Source organism: Phalacrocorax aristotelis, chromosome 5 (assembly GCF_949628215.1).
Source record: "Phalacrocorax aristotelis chromosome 5, bGulAri2.1, whole genome shotgun sequence".
Classification (NCBI taxonomy): Eukaryota; Metazoa; Chordata; class Aves; order Suliformes; family Phalacrocoracidae; genus Phalacrocorax; species Phalacrocorax aristotelis.
The window spans coordinates 19,759,434-19,777,466 of NC_134280.1; the positions used below are offsets into that span (position 1 = coordinate 19,759,434).

Sequence of the window (18,033 nt, forward strand, 5' to 3'; positions counted from 1 at the left end):
GGACATTGTTTTGAAAATCTAGTTGTAAAACCTCATTTGCGTATGCAAATTTCATGGTTTAGCTCTGTAGAAGCAAATTTTTGTGTGTGCTGTGTCTTTCTTGCTGCTTCTCTGTAAGAATGAAAAGGTAAAGTTAGTCTGGGTAGGCTGGGAAGAGAAGAGAGATTGCAATGAAGGGAGTAGAGAACAGAACTCTGATGGAGAGGAGGTCTCATGGGCAAAGATGACATATGGAAACTGGCCAGCACAGAGGAGATGGAGGGAAAAATCTTTAAGTACAAAGAGGAGGAGAGGACTAGACACAGGAGGTTGGAGATTTTGGAGGAGCCAAGGAGTTGGAGGCAAATTGTATATGTAAATAACGGGAGAGTGATTAGGAAGCAGCTGGTACAGTTGGAAGAGATGGAATACATCAGGAAGGGGGCAGATATGCTGGTGACGAGTGGGTCACTGAAGTGGTGGCTGCTCGCAGGATGGCATCAGAAGGGGAAGAATCTGGTACACAGGGACTGAAAGGAGGAAAATATCTACAATGTGAGTACACAGGCATATTTTACAGGTAGGAGCAGAGCTAGGCAGGTAGGCCAGGAACAGAAGACAGCTCTGTTTGTTGTGTTACTAGTCTGCGAGGCTTGGTGAATCTGGAAATTGCTCAGCTTTAGAGGTCATAAGGCTCTGTGTTTCCAAGCTGTCTGGCAATAAGCATGAAGGTGCTGTCAAGGTGTGAAGCTCAGCTTGACTTCTGTGCTGTCTGGTCCATACAAAATAGCTGAGTGCTGTTGAGTCAAGTGACAGAGGCTTCTGCTGTGGCTGCAGCTGTTCAAACCTTGCCAAGCTGGCAGGCTGCCTTGCTCCATGCAGCAATAGCTGTGTACGCTTGAAAGACTTAATAACTTTAATTTAAAACAACGTTTGCATATGTCAACAGACTTTTCCCTTCTTGTTTGTTTGTTTGTTTATTATGCTTTTAACATTTTTACCGTCATTTTTATCAGTAAACAATTAAAAAGTTGTGCAATAAAGTTCATCCAGCTGCTAGTAACAAAAGACTTGATCCTCTTATGCCAGTTTCACGTGTCCTTTTACTTTGCTGAAGTCTCTCCAGATTTACACTGAACCTGAGAACAGGCAAATGAGACTCAAAATAGTGAGATATGATGTAATTGCTGGATTCTAAAGTGCTGTTTCATGTCATTCCCATGGCTGTTTTGCCTGAGTAAGGCCCATATTTTGGGGCTTGAAAGACCATTCGCAAGTGTTTACACATTGCTTGTGTGTGCATGTATGTGCCTGTGAGGTTTTTCATTTTAGTTGACTGGACTTTTAAATGGAAAATATCCTAAATTTTGTATAATGTTTTACTGCCTTTATGAGTAGCTTAGTGCAGTTAAGTAACTAACAAGTTTAACAAAGTTCATAAAGGTTATGGTGGTAATGGATGGATTCTGTAAAGTCTGAATATGTTGGTATATTTACTTTAAATAAAAATGTCTCCTCTTTGTTGTGTTTAGTCCAAAGTGAAGACTAAATGGGGAAAGTTTTCTCCTGGCTTCTCACTGTGTATAGCTTTTCTTCTTTACTACAAATTCTTCTCCTCTAGCCTTTACATACTACTTGTTGTTCTATCATAGAAGTATCATTGTATGCCAAAGAATTACTCAAAGTTTTTGTAAAGTACAATAATGATTACTTAATACGCTTCTCTTTTAATCTCTGTGGTGAGAATTTATCTTCAAAAATGGTATAATATGGCATTATATGGGAAGAAGCAGGCAAGGGAAGTTTGTCATATTTCCTATGAAGACAGAATAAAATGAAATCCAAAGACATGTTTAATAGTGATTTTGCAATATCCATGGAAGTAATTTGTGTTTCATTTCTTATACACAGAGGAGTTTTAAAATTCATTGTTTGCGCAGGTGGCTGAAGTTTGAAGAAGATGTAGAGGATGGTGGAGAGAGGTGGAGCAAACCATATGTTGCCACACTGTCACTTCATAGCTTGTTTGAGCTGAGAAGCTGTATCCTCAATGGCACAGTTCTTCTGGACATGAGAGCTAACTCCATAGAAGAAATAGCGGGTATGTGTTGGTGTTCCGTTTATTGGTTATGAAAATTAATAATAAACATCAAGTGCTTACAATATTGCTTAGAAGAGAGCTAATGCGTAATAATCAGTTCAGTTTAGAAACTCCTAGGAAATATTTTACTCAGTATATTAGAAAAGAATCTTATGTCTGACACAACTGGTAAATATTTATATTTTTTGTATGGACATTGCTATTTTCAGAATCAATATTTATGTAAAGAAGAAAATTAAGATGGAGCAGAGAGGACAGTTTGGATATATTTCATTAGAACTGGCATGTTCTCTGCTCCTGCTGTGCCATCTCATGTTGTGAATGACGGGTGTGCTAAGTTCCACAAACTGAATCTATTGCTATGCTAAGTGCAGAAAATCTAGTTTAAAAAAAGTTAAAGTATAGGGAAATATTAATCATAATTATGTAACGTGAAAACACACCAGTTTAAAGATGTGTCTTTGAGTTGAGAATGAAATAAAGAACAATAATATTAAAGTGTAAGTTTTTCGAAATTTTTAAGATGCAGTGACTTCCTAAACTAAAGTTTAGTGCATTTTTTCCACTGAAGGTGTGTTTGTCAGTTGCAATTCTAGAGCTTGTGGGAACAGGAGAAGCAGAAAGCAAGAGAACATGATAGATGAGTTTTGTCTCCCTAAAGGATAAGTGAGATTGAGACTGAATGCCATTTTCTTCATTCCTGGTGTTTCCCGTAAAGGCTATAACTAGTTACTGCAGGGGACTTTTTTTTTGGTAGCACATTTGTTACTGTAATAAAGCAGGTTGTTGGGGGCTGTATGTACAGACCTGTAATGCACAGCCTCAAGGAGTCTTAAAACTACAAGGGTTGCATGGCTGTGCTAGAATCATGCAGTACAGTCTGTTACATTTCTTTCTCTCCTCAAATACAGCAGCTAATTTGAATTAGATAATTTATAAATACATTTGTTTGTAGACAAGGACTAACTGAAGATTAAGTAAGTTTCTTTAGTCTATCAAGACAGGGATAATATAGGTTTTGTAAATATATTTACATTAGACTGTAAACTTATCATTAAAATGATAACACCCAGTCCAAGGGCTCATGTGCTCTAGAGAGTTTCTAGTGCTGTGTCCTTGCTCTTGTTGTTTAAATATCTCTGTCCCTTCCAGCAGAGAAGACACAGAGCAATTGGCTGTACTATTTTATAATCTGGGGTCTTTAATTTTCTGTTTATCTACCCTTAGTAAGGGCTAGTCTCATGCTCATGATGGTTATTGGACCAGCCTCCTTGCACATCTTACTTCTACTTAAAAGTTTTACCTGTGGCGGATTGACCTTGGCTGGATGCCAGGTACCCACCAAGCCCTTCTGTCACTCCCCTCATCAGGAGGGTGGAAAGGGGGAGAAAATAAGATGGAAGAAAGACTCGTAGATCAAGATAAAGGCATTTTAATAAAGCAAAAGCACAGGCTGTGCTTGGAAGCAAAGGAAAACGAAAGATTTCTTCTCTGCTTCCCATCAGCAGGTGATGTCCACATACTTCCCAGGAAGTAGGGCTTCAGGACAACTGGCGGTTGCTCCAGAAGGCAAATATCTTAATGATGAGACACACACACCCCACCCTCCCCCAGCTTTTATTGCTGAGCAGATGTCATACGGTATATGATATCCCTTTGGTCAGTTTGGGTCAGCTGTCCTGGCTCCATCCAAGATCTTGCCCACCCCCTGCCTATTGGTGAGGGAGGAATGTTGGACAGACAGCCTTACAGAATCACAGAATATTAGGGGTGTTGGAAGGAACCACTGGAGATCATCTTGTCCAACCCCCCTGCTTGAGCAGGCACACCCAGAGCAGGGGGCACAGGAACGCGTCCAGGCGGGTTTTGAATGTCTCCAGGGAAGGAGACTCCACAGCCTCCCTGGGCAGCCTGTGCCACTTCTCTGGCAGGAACCCTCACAGGAAAGAAGTTTTTTCTCATATTGAGGTGGAACTTCCTGTGTTCCAAGTTGTGCCCATTGCCCCTTGTCCTGTCATTGGGCACTATTGAAAAGAGTCCAGTCCCATCATCCTGACACACACCCTTTAGATATTTATTATATTAGGTATCTATTATATTTGCATGAAATTCAATAAGAGCCAATGCAAGGTCCTGCACCTGGGGAGGAACAACCCCATGCACCAGTACAGGCTGGGGGCTGAACTACTGGAAAGCGGCTCTGTTGAGAAGGACCTGGGAGTGCTGGTGGACAACAAGCTGACCATGAGCCAGCACTGTGCCCTTGTGGCCAAGAAGGCCAACGGTACCCTGGGCTGCACTAAAAGGAGTGTTGTCAGCAGATTGAGAGAGGTTATCCTCCCCCTCTACTGTGCCCTAGTGAGACCACATTTGGAGTTCTGTGTCCAGTTTTGGGTCCCCCAGTTTAAGAAGGATGTGGAACTGCTTGAGCAAGCATGATATTCTCTTGGTGAATCCATGTTGACCATTTCTGATAACCTTCTTGTCCTCTACATGCCTGGAGATGACCTCCAGGATGAACTGCTCCATCACCTTTCCGGGGATGGAGGTGAGGCTGACTGGCCTATAGTTCCCCAGGTCCTCCTTCTTGCCCTTTTTGAAGATTGGAGTGACATTTGCTCTCCTCCAGTCCTCAGGCACCTCTCCTGTCCTCCATGACCTTTCAAAGATGATGGAGAGTGGCTCAGCAAGAACATCCCCCAGCTCCCTTAGCACTAGCAGGTGCGTCCCATCGGGGCCCGTGGATTTGTGAGGATCCAGTTTGCATAGGTGATCTCTGACCCAGTCCTTCTCAACTGATGGTAAATCTTCCTTTCTCCAGATCTTATCTCTTTTCTCTGGGGGCTGAGATGCCCGAGGGCCAGCCTTAGCAGTAAAGACTGAGCCAAAGAAGGCATTCAGGAAGTCCGCCTTCTCCACCTTGATGCTGTGGAGCACTGCTCAGCAGTAGCCAAAATGCTGGTGTGTTACCAAGACCTTTCTAGCTATCAGTACGAAACACAGCACTATGAGGGCTGCTATGGGGAAAGTTAACTCCATCTCAGCCAGACCCGATACACTACCTTACTGTATTTCACAACCTTCCTGAAAATGGTGCTGTACCTGTAAATCATATATTTGATATTTTATAAAAATTATACAATACATTGGTATTCCATACAAGTATCATATTAGATTTATTGTATTCCCCATACTGTAAACTTCGCTTGAAGATCAAACATGATGTGAAAGATGTAAATTGGGAAAAGAGCACATGCTCAGAGACATGACATGTCTCACTCACATGACACTCACAACACATGTGAGTGGTTGTTGGGGATTTTTTATTGCCTTGTCACAGGCAAAGTAGCACGTTAACAGAAAATGTAAAATACACAAATAAAAACAGAAAACTTTTGTTTAGGTAAAGGTTCAATTGGCAAAGCAGGAAAATTTTCTATCACTAAAGATTATCAAGAAAACTGCGTTATGGGTGATATGTAAGTCTATGTAAGGACAGATAAAATTGTTTTTTTTGTTATTTACATTTGTCAGGTAAGGGAGATATTGTTCAGTGGGATCTATTTAACAGTGGAATTAAAATTGGTGCAGCTAGTGGTAACTGCCTTTTGCATTTACCTTTCCCAAATTGTTTATGTCAAACTGATGCAAGATATCATTAACCCAAATCTGCAGAAACTTGTGTGGGTTTCTACTCTGTGCCGAGATCTGATTCTCCCATGAATCATGGGCTGAATCATAGCTTCAAAACTTGTCCTGGTAATAATGAAAGATAAATGTGAAGAATAAAAAGCACTTGATTTGAAAGAATAAAGGTGTTTATCAGTATGCTGCTTTATTATTTATTTTTTTTAAAAATCAAGACATATTTAGGTCAGCTGCTTGATGTTCTTTTATTGCTTTTTTTGCTTAAATAGCACACCAGGGTTTTCAAACTCAAGCTTGAAATTTTTAATAAAAAAATCACTCAACAATTTCTGTAGTCGGCTAAGAGATCCCTTCCAGAATTGTTTTTATTTAAGTAGGTAAAAAAGTAAGGATTAGCACAATAAAAATAACTTCAGTAAACTTCCCTTTTTTTCTGGTTTTGGATGATACTGTATAGTGAGACCACAATGAATTCATGTTTGTAATCTCGTAATCCTTAGTTAGTTGTAGTCATTTTTGTTTGTTTGTTTAGTTAATGTGTCCAAGAATTCCAGCATTTATAACACTAATTTTGTTCGGAAACTCATCATAGATGTAAGTTGTCCTTCAGTAGAGAATTTGATGAGTTCCTGTAACGCTATTTTGAATCAGTGCTGCTTCTGGAATATCTTGATTTGTTGATTAGTAAAGCTTTTTACTTTGAAAGTACCTGCTGCTATGGCAGCTGTGGGTGTATTCCATTTATTGTTTTATTTGTTCGAACTGGTAGGCATCTCTTTCTGATAAGGTGATCTGACACATGATAAAGTTTGCATGGGTCTTGCTTTGTCTTTGAGAGAGGATTTTTTTTCCCCTTCTGCAGATTCCATAAGCAATGAGGTAATTTTTTTTTATAAACGACTTTGCAGCAGGTTGTTCTAACAAGTGAATCATGCTATAAATTACCCACATTCTGTGTCAGGCTTCTTTGCAGAGATCTTCCCCCCACACCCCCCCAGTTGCTATTCCATTTGCTATCTCGATTATTAATATTTGTGGTGTTGTTTTCCTCTTCCTCCATCAAGTTCCTTTGTAATTTGGTACTGTGATACTACATATGTACTTCCGGCTTTCTGGTGCTTACAAAACGTTACAAAGAGTGTGGCACACAACAGGCAGAGCTGGGAGGAGGAAAGACTTTAGTAGTAGTGATGACAAGCACGCCACCAACATAAGTGTCCTAGGTATGTTAGAATTTTGATCATTCCAAATAATATGACAAGCTGCTTTTTTTATGTATAAATGACTGCTGGACCTGAAGATTAGACAAGAACTTGCATGTCTCAGGAGATTCTTCCTTGTGTGGTCTACTCAGTTGCTATTCACTGTTGGTAATTACAGTTGTACTTACCATGTGCTATATAATGAAAACATTATTTTAACCCTGGAGTTCATATGTATTCCAGTTGTATCTGGCAGTCCTGACACTTTAGAATCTAAATAATTCGTTGCTCTCACCTGTTGTCCTAAATTTTTTTCCACATTTAACTCTTATTTTGCCTGCTAGCCATTCTCATGCCAGGCTAGTCCAGTGATCCTGACGGTCACTTTTGGTTGTTCTTTTCAGTGGTACTGCGCATACCACATGTAGGAGAATTTGCAAAAACAGATTGTACCCTGTGGTCTTAAGTGGCACTCCTAAATTAACTGATTCATAGGTTATTACTTTGGGTTTTGTTTTTTAATGCATCTGTTGATAATTTTACTGCATTACTATAGTGCATCATATCTTTTGAGAACAAATAAATTAATTGTGCACATGTACTTTCTTTTTACTTGCCTTATGACTTTGTTAGGGAGAGATGTGTGTTGTGGATTTGTTGGCAATGTCTTGCTATCTGGGCTATTCCAATATCAAATTATGTCTGTAAATGCAGTGCCAGTCTTTGTATCCTTGAAAGAAGTATACTTCATCTTCATTGCTAAATGGAGACAAAGAATTTCTGTTTGTTTTAGTCAAGGCTTTTAATCTATGGACACTTGTTCACTAAAGCATTAAACTCTCAGCACTTAGCTTTTGAACATTTATTTTATTCAAGTTTATTATTTATGTTTTAAGACCTTAATGGGCTTGTGGTAGAATCTAGAGATTAAAAACATCCTTTATACTGTTTGCATGGCTTTCAGAACATTTTGTATTTCATCCCTGGAAACTCTGATAGTTCTGCATAAAAACATTTTGGCACCAGTCATGTGGTGAGAATTTTTAAATCATCCTGTCTTCCAGCATGTCCATTCTTTATTGGATTCTTTTTCATTCCAACTCTGACTTATTACAAAATGACTTGATCTACAAGACTGTGAATTTCTTCGGACAGGCACCCAATTTCCTTTGTTGATAAAGAGCTTATTCATACCTATGATGCTGAATCCACAGACAATATCTTACTATAATAGAGACTTCTGAGATGAATTTCCAATGTTGTCATCATGCAGCGAAGCGGCATGTTCATTCGCAAAGTTTCTAAAATTGTTCTTAAATTGTGTAAGATGGATTTAATTTTTCCCTTGAAAAGAGCTCAATCCTTCTGCTGAACTTTATTCTATTTAAAATGCATTTTTATTAAACATATTTTAGGGGTTTGTATTACTATTTTCAGTATGTGACATTCTTTTTTCATATGTGTTTGCAGTGGCTCCTCTATCAGTAAGCTAGCACTCCATGCACAAGGAATTCCTTTGAACATTCAGTGTGGCAATATTTTATCGATCACTTCTGTATAGAACATATGCTAAAAGGATATCTGAAAAATCTATGTAATCAAAACAATTTATTTTGGAACTTGTCTCTTGGGGAGGTATTTGCCAGAATCTGGCTGCACCATTAGAGAGCAGCTTCAGTGTGTTGTTCAAGTTGGCAGATGAAAATGTTCTCTTTTGATATTTTCGTTTAGCTCCTTTGAAACCTTGTAGATTCTCAGATTACCATCTGGTTTTTTGATTGTAACCACTGAGTGAACCCAAAAGGTTCTTCTATTTAACATATGATGCCATTTTCTGTTGTTTGGTTCAAAAACTGTTCGGTCCAGCCTTTAATGGCAACACTTTCTTTACAACATGAATCACAGATCTGGCATTTTCTTGTAGTTGCGCAGAGTGTACTGTGAACAAATATCAAACCTTGTCATGTATAAACTGTGGCCTCAGCATTGCACAGTGGTGCTTTGGCAACTTGCACGTTTGAAATATTTGATAGCCCTGTTTAATTTAAATAACTTAAATATAATAATGGTTTATTTTTTAAATTAAATTTGAAATATTCCCATGCTTTCCAATCCAGAGATCTGACTGTTTTTTCCCAAGCAGTCTTTCGTATGTTCCTCATGATCGAATTTTCAATCTCTGTAACAGCTTAATCTTGTGATTGAGGTCACTGGACTCTGTGCTCAGCAACTCAGGGCATTACATCCCAAGTGTGCAGTTTTATTGATTTCATTAGTATGATGTTAAGCTTTCAATCTGAACAAGTCTTCTTTTACCTTTGTTTGCTTCAAGGGATATTTCTCCTTAGTAATGGTATATTAAAACTGGCTCCAGTTTATATTTTATTTCACTGGACCCTTTGTTTCAGCTGTGACACTCGTGTTACGTTTCTGACAGTGCTTTTGTGGTAAATTTAATTCTTATTGCAAACACTGTAAGAAAGCATGGGTTGCCTGTGAGCAATCTGCTTCTCTGACCCTACGCCGGCCTTTTGTTCAGCTTTTCTTTCTCACTTACTTTTTGCATTTATTTGCTTTATTTACAGCTTACCCTGGGGTGATTACCTCTACAGAGAAACCTCTGTCAGGTTTTGTTGCTTTGTCTGGGTAAATTGTAAATCTGGTACCAACTTCTAAGCAGCATGGCTTGTTTGTTTGTTTGTTTGTTTATTGTTCTGTGTTTTCCCATGTTGGCCACAAATCTGGGAATTTTTTAGATTGCACAAGTCAATCTCAGCTTTCATTTTGTGTGTAGAGACAGAACCAATGTCACTCATGGCTCTTGTTCTGTTTAGAGATGCAAAATATATTGTTTTATGAGGTCTCCATTCTTCTTTTGGTGGCACCCACTGTGGCATGTTAGCATAGCTCTGACTTAAAACTGTGCTTTCTCTCCGAGCTGGAAGCCAGACATTTTAGCCTTGTCTCAACTATTTACAGTTTTGTGAAATGCTTGCTCTTGTTCCTCAGTAAAATTGCATGCTGTTACTTTAAAAAGCAGACATTTTCCCCTCTCTGTCTTTCCTTTTCAAGCAATTCAGCTGAGAAATAATTTCAGGTAGAGCTGGAAATAGAATTCATCTCTTAGTGCATTGGAACGCCCTGCCTCCTTGGATGAGCAGGCTAAATCCTTTGGCTTAGATAGCTTGTTTATAATTGCCATTGTTAACACTGTAGATGAGTCTTGTTCACAAATGCAGCCCAAGAATCCTAACTGTTAGTTTTCTGTTGCTCCTAGTGCCTAATTCACTAGGGAAGTGTATATTTGGGTTCCTATTAGAGAGAGGTTAAGATAAACGACAGCATTTCATCTGAATGTCTTCTATAAAGCACTTTTTTAGGGTTGCTTGTGCTTTCTTCTCCCGTCTTTAAGGGACAGAAAACAAACACGAACCAAACAAGCTTTGGCTTTTAAATTAGGTTTTGTAGTCAGCTGTCACTGCAATCATGACACACACAAAAGCCCATGTGTTCTATTTTTTGTCATAAATCTCATTTTGTCCTGCAGTTGCACAGTTATAAAATTTGGAAGATTGAGAGGTGTAAATACCGGCAACTTCGCTGGTATATACTGAGTTTAGTTTCTTCTGCTGTAAACTGTCAGTGCCAACCTGTATCAGGGGAATATGAGCCCAGCAATTCAAAACTTTTATTTCATCTGGTACACAGCTTAAAAAAAAATAAAAAGTTTTCTACTCTGTACTGACCACTGCAAAAGTCAGGCCCAGTTTAGCCTGCGTACATGCTAGTAATTTCTTTTTGGACTTCACAGGTATTTTGGTGCAAATGCAATATACCTTCTATAGATTTATTCCATGTTTCACCTGGGAGTTTCATGTAGTATTGTACACGAGGTGATGGGCATGCTGTGAACCTGGAGCAATGGGGAACAAGCTGTGGCCACAGCTGAGTGTCTCCTTATTGCTCGTTTGCTTGGACCTGGGATGGCTCCACGTGGATCTGGCCACATGTCTCTGTACAAAGCTGCAGTGTGTAATAGACATTTCCAGAGTGAGTGGAAGCAGCAGCCTCCTTCTGCATCCTTGCCAACCTTAGAGGTAGGACAGGTGCAGTTTGCTATGCTGGGCAACGCATGAGCTGCACTGCATATGAACTAATTTGAAGTGTCTGCACCCCTGATGCTCTAATTCACAGCCTGGGTAAATTATTCACAGGTGATGAGGAGTTATATTTGAGTTACTACAATAGCTTGTTCAAGTACTCACATTGCTCCCATTTACTCACAAAATCAATTTTATGTAAATGATGTGTTGTAACTGAGTGTGAGGGGAAAAAACATCTTGAAATGATACAAAACCCCAAGTTTCTTTGAACCTTTTTAAACAACCGGGGCAGGAAGAATGTCTGTCTTTTAACAGCTTGAAAAATGATTTCATGGTTCCAGTATGAATCAAGACTCCTTACTGAAGAAACATCCTACTTCAGTGTTCCTCATGTCAGCAGAAATGGTGTGGTGTGAGCAATTAATAGAATGGGTAACACTATGCTGGTGGATATTCCACACATTGCATCTTGCTGAAAGCTCCATATGGTTGTGAAGCATCCTTGAAAAATCTAATGGTAAGCTGTGTCTCTGGCTAGAAGGGGGCTCTGCAGAATTTAAAAAGCCATTCAAGAGGAAAATTCTTTAAAACAGCACCAAAGAAAAACCCCAAACCTTTGGTGCTGAGCATAGAAACCCTGGAGAGTCTCTGTTGTTAAACAGGAATGTAGCTGAGATATAGTGCTGTGAAGTTTAAGCTCTGTATTTTTTACTCTGTTTTGTCATATGGAGTTTGGAGAAATGGCCATGTGGTCTAGATACAAAAGTGAAAAACATGGCTTTGAAAAGTAGGTGCAGCTTCAACTAGTGGGAGCACGTAGGTTCTTCTTCTCACAGGAATAAGGAAGTAGTCTGTTTTGAAAATGAGGTGCTTAAAATGCTCCTGTTTGCTATTTACTCTCCGACTTTAACCATGTTGCTTTTGTTTTCAAGCTTATCTTGGCAATCAGGAGTGTTATCACTTACTTTGCAGGGGCTTGGTCTTTTAAATGATATGTTGAAAAACTTGGGAAGAAACTGAAGTGGAATCCCATAATGATAGGTGCTGATGGAGACAATCTTTCTTACTACTATTCAAATCTGTTCAGGTCTTGAAAAAATGGTCAAACTACAGCAATCTGGCAGTAATTTGACTGCATTTAAACTCCTACAGATGCTACTGCAAGTGGGTCTGTATTAAAGGAATGACAACTGGAAGAGCGTATCAAGGCAAGAAAACATGTCTTCACTCTTTCCAAATATGAGTCTATCTTCCTTTTTACATGTGGCAGAGGTGCTGCAGTAAAGGGGAAGTTGTTGTAAAAAACGAAAACTCAAGGTAAGCAACTTTGTTCTCGGTTTCTCAGGAAATAAGAATTGTTAGTCACCACACTTCCACTAACTCCATGGCTTGTGTGACTGTTAATGATCTTAGCAGAGCATCTAGGCAGGGAAGAGGATAGGGATACGATTTGCTTTTTCCTAGCATTTTCTCTCCTCAAGTGGATCATCTTAAATATTGGCATCATCCTCAACAGTTAATATATTTCAATATTTTATATGGAAAATACTGTGATTCCAGGAATGACACCATACCAAATTGAGTTACACTGATCTGTAATCCAGGTGATGACCACAACCCTAAATTTGCCTGTTATAGAGAAGTTCTTTTTTTCAGCTCTTCCTTTTGATTTCTGTCTTAGAGCAACTCAGAGAAGGTGGTCTTTGTTTTTGCATCTTCTACAATTGGTCTTTTGGTCAGCAGAATGAAAAAGAAGGGGAGAGAGGGTCGTTTCAATTGTGCTTTAGCACAGATGTCCTGAGTTATATATTTATTTTTTTTCCTCTGAAGACGCCCTATCATGTTACAGAAAGTACTGGCCTGTTGTGGGAATGGTGACATGCAAATTCACGTACTAAGGATACCTAAAGGGAAGATAGACTTATCCTCAAAGCAGAGGCAGGTCCTCAAAAGGCAGTAGAGTTGAGCAGGAAAATTAATATTTTTCTTGGAGCTGGAGCTTTCTTTTTCTCATGAGTTGCAAATTCTTGGCTCCTTCTGAAAAAATTCTACTAAAGGCTTTCTCTTGAAATTGTCTTCTGCCTTCTCTTTTGCGTTTCTGTCACACATCTTGCTTCTGTGCCTCTCTATCTGTTTCATGAGAGTCTAGAGTAATAGAAAAACTGTGCTTTTCTAGAGTGCAGAGATAATGGACCTGGTGGCATTTGAGTTAACTGTGGAGATAAACGTTCCCTTCAGAGTCAGGTGAAGCACCCTGAAGAAAGGTTTTATTAGTTCAGGTACACCACCAGGCAGTATTACTCTGGTGTGAGCCATTTAGTCAACACTTGTTAAAATGCACAGAATATAATTGCTGGAGAGAGTCAAAGGCAATGTCGAAAACCTCTGCATCACTCTTCATTGCGAGATGTGGGTACATCTCTCATGTTTGCGTCTGTTAGCAGCTGCATTTCTCTGTGGACCTAGCCTTGTCTTTTCTGTGTGTGTGTCATCATAGAGATGTAGATTTATTGGTAGCCTCTTCACAGTGAGGGAAACATGCAGGTATTTTGCTGTTCAGCTCTTAAGCAGCTATGTATATGGTACATTGGTTTGTTGTGTGGATATTGAGAACTTCAGAAAAACATGTGGTTTCTAAATGCATATACAATGCATAGTTGACTGTTAGCACTTAAACTCTTGCTTTTGACCAGCATAATTATTTAATGCCTTTATTATATCTTTCTTTTGTCTTGCTCTTAGCAATTATCAAAGAGGTGACAGATTATGTCTCTACTGCTGATGGATCTGCTTTTTATTTTTTCTGCTCTGCTTGCTTTTCCACTGAATTTACTGGTAGATATGAATCTTGACTCCAGCACAGAATCATGAGCTGTCTGAATTTTCAGTACAAGTTTTTGACTCAGCTTATTTTATCACTATTTTTTCTTCCAATGGATACACAAGGATAGTGTGTACTTAAATGCTGTATTACTTGCTTTGATACAGAATTTATTTTTTTTCCTTTCTTTTTCTGTTAAGCATTATTACTGTTGCTAGCAAGATTTCCCCGAATAACAATAATTTAAAAATCCCACAAAATTCTCAATAATCTTTCCCATTTGAAATACATAATGCACATATTTACAGATCGTTTTGAATATGAATATGCAAGAATATTTTCTGCCAGTGGACTGCAAAAATGGTTGTCATTTCTTTGCAGGGGGGATCAATTTCACTCACACCTCCATGTAATTGATTCTCTTGCAGCAGGAACATGTACATCTGGCAGTAGAATGAGATCCCATTAAGTATTTGCAAATAGTGTAGCAAATCTTCCTGTATTGTCTTATCTGGAATTTCTTTATATTGTACTTGAAAGTATTGTAATTATATTAATAAGAAATAAAGACCTAGACTGTGATCTCCAGTGGTAAGTCTAAAGGGAATAAAAAAGTTTTTCCCTTGCAGCATGCCAGTCCTTTGTAGCCAATAGGGTGGGGGTTATGTGGAAAAAAAAGATGTCTTATACACATGATAATCCTGAGTTTAAATGCATTATGTGTGCGAGTCTTGGGGACCGACTTCAAAATAACATAGGTGACCTTAATTTGGGAACTGCGTATCTTTTGAGGGATTGACTTTTTTACATCGTTAGCATCCTTTCTTGATTTTTTTTTTCTCCTGAGTTTGAAACATTTCTAGATAAAACTAACAATTTAATTCTGTTACTTTAAAGGAACTGATAGCTAGCATTTGTAATCCTGTGGACTACTAATTCTTATTATTGCAATTTAAAAAATAAAACACTTCCTCTTTTATTATGTTTCTGTATATATTTCAGATATGATTCTGGACCAGCAGGTGGGTTCTGGGCAGCTCAGTGAGGATGTTCGTCACAGAGTACATGAGGCACTACTGAAACAGCATCACCATCAGAACCAGAAGAAGCTGAGCAACAGGATCCCAATTGTGAGATCATTTGCTGATATTGGAAAGAAGCAGTCTGAGCCCCATTCTATGGATAAAAATGGTAATGCGTTACTTTATTTTGCATTCTGAGCTTTCAGTAACATCTGCCTCTTCAGTATTGCATGCGCTTTGTACTCACAGCTTGAACTTGGCGTGATCCTGCTCTGAAAAGCTACTGTGCAAAAGCGGTACCTTTTACATGAGAGTGGTTCCTCTTATGCATTTGGTAACACACCTGTTTAAATTTGAAATTCAGCTATCCTGTACAATGCAGGGCTGTGCAGAGATATTCAAGGGAACTAGCTCAGGTATTGAAAGCAGGCTAGTTGTATTAATGTGCCATTCTGTCCTGGGTCATTGGCATGGCATGTTATGTTATCCCCGTGCAGCCAGCTCGAGTACACTTATGGTGCTTTAGGCACTCTATGCGATACTGCAGCCTGAGCATGAGTGTCTTTGCACAGTGTTGCTCTGAACTGTGAACATGCTCCATTAGTGTCAGGAATGCGATATGACTATTTTTGACTTCTGTTGACTATCCAGGGCCTATTTAGTTAAAATGTAATGGATTGTTGGAATAGTTTCTAAGTCTATGACAGCGTATACATTAGCTAGTGTGCAACTGGTGCTTCAGATTTCACAGTTGAAGTTGAGGGGTTGGAAAATGAGAAAAACATTTTCAAGATGATACTGTTGGAGGGATGCCACAAGAACTGTACCTTGTTCTTTTAGAAAATCACTTTTTGGAAAATCATGGTCATGAAAATGAGAGAGCATGTTTGCAGAGTGGTTCTACAGTAAAATATTGGCTTAACTTTTTTCTTTCTTGCTTTTACAGAGGCCTTTATAAGCCGTACTGTTGTTATAGGTTAATCATAATGAAAGATCATTTCTTATTGCTCCTTCCTTGTTTACATAAACACAGGCCTGTGTTATGAAACTTGCAGCCAAATTTTGCAAATATTTACAATTAATTCACTAGAATTATACATTACAGAATTACTGAGCCTCTGTATCCAGTATCATCTCAATACCCGCAACATTTTTGTCTGAACACCATTGGACTACAATGACTCTTATTCCAGAAATCACCTTAGCTTTAGTGAAATCTCAATCCCTTCTGCTGCCTTTATGGTTCAGGGCCCTGCTGAGCTCCCCTGTCATGCCGGGAAGTGGGGAGTGAGGAGACAGCTGTAGCACAGGGAAGGTGCACGGTGCAAGAGGCAGCTGTGGGCAGTGAGGCATAGGTCAGAAGGGGAAAGAGTAGTAGTGCAGCTGGTCTGGAAAGATGGGGACATTGGTATGAAGATTAACTTTGGTTTCAAAGAAGGACGTTTTGTTTCAATCATTGCCATATAAAGTTTTAATCGGTGCTTCTGAATCTAGCTGCTTCCCTGGGGAAGTATCTCAGACCTAAAAGGCAACATGTAATTTCATCTGAAGAGGATATTAAATAAACATATTAATAATGCCAAAATATCATTTTAAGAGTAAGGAAAAGTAATATTTATTAAGATGTGTGTGATTATGCATATGAATGCACAAGAGTAAAAGTAAGCAACTCCTGCCAATGCTGATGTCTTTAAACAAATATGCAGGAGACACTTAAGAAAGTTAATGCTATAATGTTCCTATTCCTCAGTTTCCACAGGGCGTGAGATGGCAGCTTGCATTCCATAAGCTTTTCGCACTAGATCTTATAAAACAAGCAGTAGGTCTCCTTGAAAAGACCCCTCAGGGCAACCTGTGAAAGTGTCGGGCTCAATTTCAGTAACTTTCTGTGTCTGTTAGTGGAATCGATGCAGTAATTCACTCCAGAAACACCTCACTTTTGCCTGAGTTTCTTCTGGGAACCTTCACATCTCTCTCTACTTCCCCAGAAAAATAGATTCTGATCAGGACAGCATCTAAGTCCATGGTAAACACACTAATTGTCTATACTCAGTGGTTAAGTGATCTGTAAGTAGGAAGACACATTCTTACAAGTTTTCATTTGTCTCTGTGAATTTTGCAAGATGAAAAACTACTCAATTCCAGTTCACGTACTTCTGTAGAGATACCTCAGAGCACTCTAACCCCTCGTTAAAAAAAATCACATAGTCACTTTCACTATATTAATTTAAGCTAAATGCACACCATAAACAATAGAAATCAAAATAATTTTAGGAACATTTATACGAAGGTAAATCAGCTTTTTATCTAAATTACAGTGAAGAGTTCCAAACCCAGTATTTTTGGACAGAGTTGTCTTTTAATCAGTTTGGAGCATTGCTCTTCTGCTTGCATCCTTTATGTGCTAATGCACATTAGGCAGTCTCCTGCATTGACCTCTTCAAAATAGAGGATGGTTCTGGGATAAAGCAAAGAGGGGTTGGTTTAAGTTTCCCTCTTACCATCCATTACCTGTTACGTTAAAAAGTTTCAATCTTATTTTATTGCCTGAATTGTACTAAAATTAGTATTAGCTTTAGTCGAGGAAAATTCAGTCCAAGTTTTTGGTTTTTAAAGGAATCACAATTTTTTCCCTTTTCAAGAAAACAGCAGATAAGCAACTCATGGGCTTGAGTGGCAACTATTGCCCCAATACTCCAGGATTGAAGGAGTGGGGAAAGAGATGATTCTGGGGAGCTGCCTGATTTCAGGCGCACTGACTGCTACCTCTTATGGCATACTCTTTGTTATTTCTTTACCCTGGGTAAATTGCCATAGTACCTGGTATGTAAATTATGCAGGAATCTACACTGAAGTGCTCGGCTTTCATGAATTCTGCTGTCCTTAGAAGCTTGACCAGGGGCAGCAGCGAGGTTTCTGATCATTTTCTTCTGCCATTGCTGCAGGACCCAAATGCTAGAGTTCAGCTACAGTGTTATGCCCACTGCAGCTATGTATTTCTTTTTAGATTGCCGTGGAGCATCGGTACAAGCTTCTCATAATAATAGAGAAAGGAGTGGTTAAAATATAACTTTGGATCAGGTGAAAGCAAAGGAAAAACCAGCTAAATATATGTAAAAAAAAGCAAAATTGAGGGATATAAACACCTCATATTATA

General features: G+C 38.9%; 1 protein-coding gene across 7 annotated transcripts in view; it reads left to right on the top strand.

Annotated features, from left to right (window-relative positions):
- The window catches only part of SLC4A10 (solute carrier family 4 member 10), a 168,492-nt gene that overhangs the window by 95,629 nt on the left and 54,830 nt on the right, over positions 1-18,033 (top strand). For all 7 annotated transcript variants that reach the window (XR_012660610.1, XM_075093306.1, XM_075093307.1 and 4 more), the window contains 2 exons: positions 1,920-2,080; positions 14,857-15,045. Coding sequence is in view for 6 of the 7 variants with exons in the window: in XM_075093306.1 (XP_074949407.1) it covers positions 1,920-2,080; positions 14,857-15,045 (350 nt within the window). In the remaining variant the exon portion in view is untranslated. The remainder of the gene's footprint in view (positions 1-1,919; positions 2,081-14,856; positions 15,046-18,033) is intronic.